Source organism: Pygoscelis adeliae, unplaced genomic scaffold (genome assembly GCF_000699105.1).
Source record: "Pygoscelis adeliae isolate BGI_AS28 unplaced genomic scaffold, ASM69910v1 Scaffold266, whole genome shotgun sequence".
Taxonomy (NCBI): domain Eukaryota; kingdom Metazoa; phylum Chordata; class Aves; order Sphenisciformes; family Spheniscidae; genus Pygoscelis; species Pygoscelis adeliae.
Window position 1 is genome coordinate 39,008 of NW_008824987.1, and position 1,253 is coordinate 40,260.

At 62.6% G+C, this 1,253-nt stretch overlaps 1 protein-coding gene across 1 annotated transcript in view; it reads left to right on the top strand.

The window, feature by feature from the left end:
- Window positions 1-645: 645 nt before the first annotated feature.
- Window positions 646-1,253, top strand: part of TMEM132E (transmembrane protein 132E) — a 13,096-nt gene continuing 12,488 nt past the window's right edge. Inside the window, exon 1 of the mRNA XM_009326067.1 lies at window positions 646-1,248. Coding sequence (XP_009324342.1) covers window positions 646-1,248 — 603 coding nt within the window. The remainder of the gene's footprint in view (window positions 1,249-1,253) is intronic.

A 1,253-nucleotide genomic window follows, 5' to 3' on the forward strand; every position in this document is an offset into this window, starting at 1 on the left:
AGGAAAGCCTTTATACTTGGTGGGATCTGCCAGCCAAAAGTTAGCCTGGACCTGCCCTATTTTTGGTAATGAGCCTCTGGAGAAATGGGGCATCCTTTTCTCCATGCATTTGGAAGTAGGGATGTAGCCAGTTATGCCCTATTTCTATGAGTGGGTCCGTGCTGTTTTGGCCAGTGACTTGGCATGGGTGCCAAGGTGGGTGACCAGTGCTTTGGACTCCCCGGGGCAATACCAAGGTTGGATATGGCTTCAACCCCCCCTGGCCCAGCCTTGGGCAGCTTCTGAGCATCCCGCCTCAACGTATGCTCCATCTCATTCCAAGGGCAGGTTTGGTGAGGCTGGAGCCACCTGCCGGAAGCACAATGATGCCTGAGGTCCCTGGGGAGGTCTTTCACAATTTTTTTTGCAGGAGAGAAACCCAGCCAGGTTCTCGCTGCCCTTGTGAGGGGTCCCGGGGCTGAAGCACCAGCTCCTTCTCGCTGTAGGGCTGAACCACTCCCACCTGGGTCTGCTCTCCCTGCTCCGGGGCTCGGGATATGCTCTGGGGGGGGATGCCCTGCACTAACTGCACTCTCCATCCCCTTTGCAGCCCACGCCAAGGGACCAGCCCCCAGCCCCGAGCCTGCCGAGCCCCCTGGCACCATCATGCTGCCCGTGAGCTACCGTCTGTCCAATACCCGCTTGGCTTTCTTTCTCAAGGAGGTGGGAGCCGGCCCGGTGGGCAATGGCAGTGCCCCACTGCAGCGCGCCGAGCCCTTCGTTGTCTTCCAGACCAAGGAGCTGCCTGTCCTCAACGTCACCCTGGGGCCCTTCAGCACAGGGCTGGTGCTGCCCAAAGAGCAGCTGCAGCCCTCCAGCACCCTGGAGGTCCCTGACCGCCTCACCGTCAACTGGAAGGTGCGCGCCTTCATCATCCAGCCCCGGCTGGTGGCCAACCAGCCCGTGGTCCAAGTGCTCTTCTATGTAGCCGGCCGGGATTGGGATGACTTTGACGTCACCGACCGGCTGCCCTGCGTGCGGCTCCACGCTTTCCGCGACGCCCGTGAGATCAAGAGCTCGTGTCGCCTGCGGGGCAGCCTGGCCACGTGCCTGGTGCAGGCAGAGCTGCCCCACGCCTGGTTCGGCCCCCCAGCCGTGCCACTGGGCAGGCGAAAGAGCCCTGAGAGCCTGGAGGTGCCAGGTGAGAGCCAACAAGCCGAGCTGTACTACACCCTGCATGCCCCCGATGGGGCCGGCCAGGGCCTTGCGGCGCC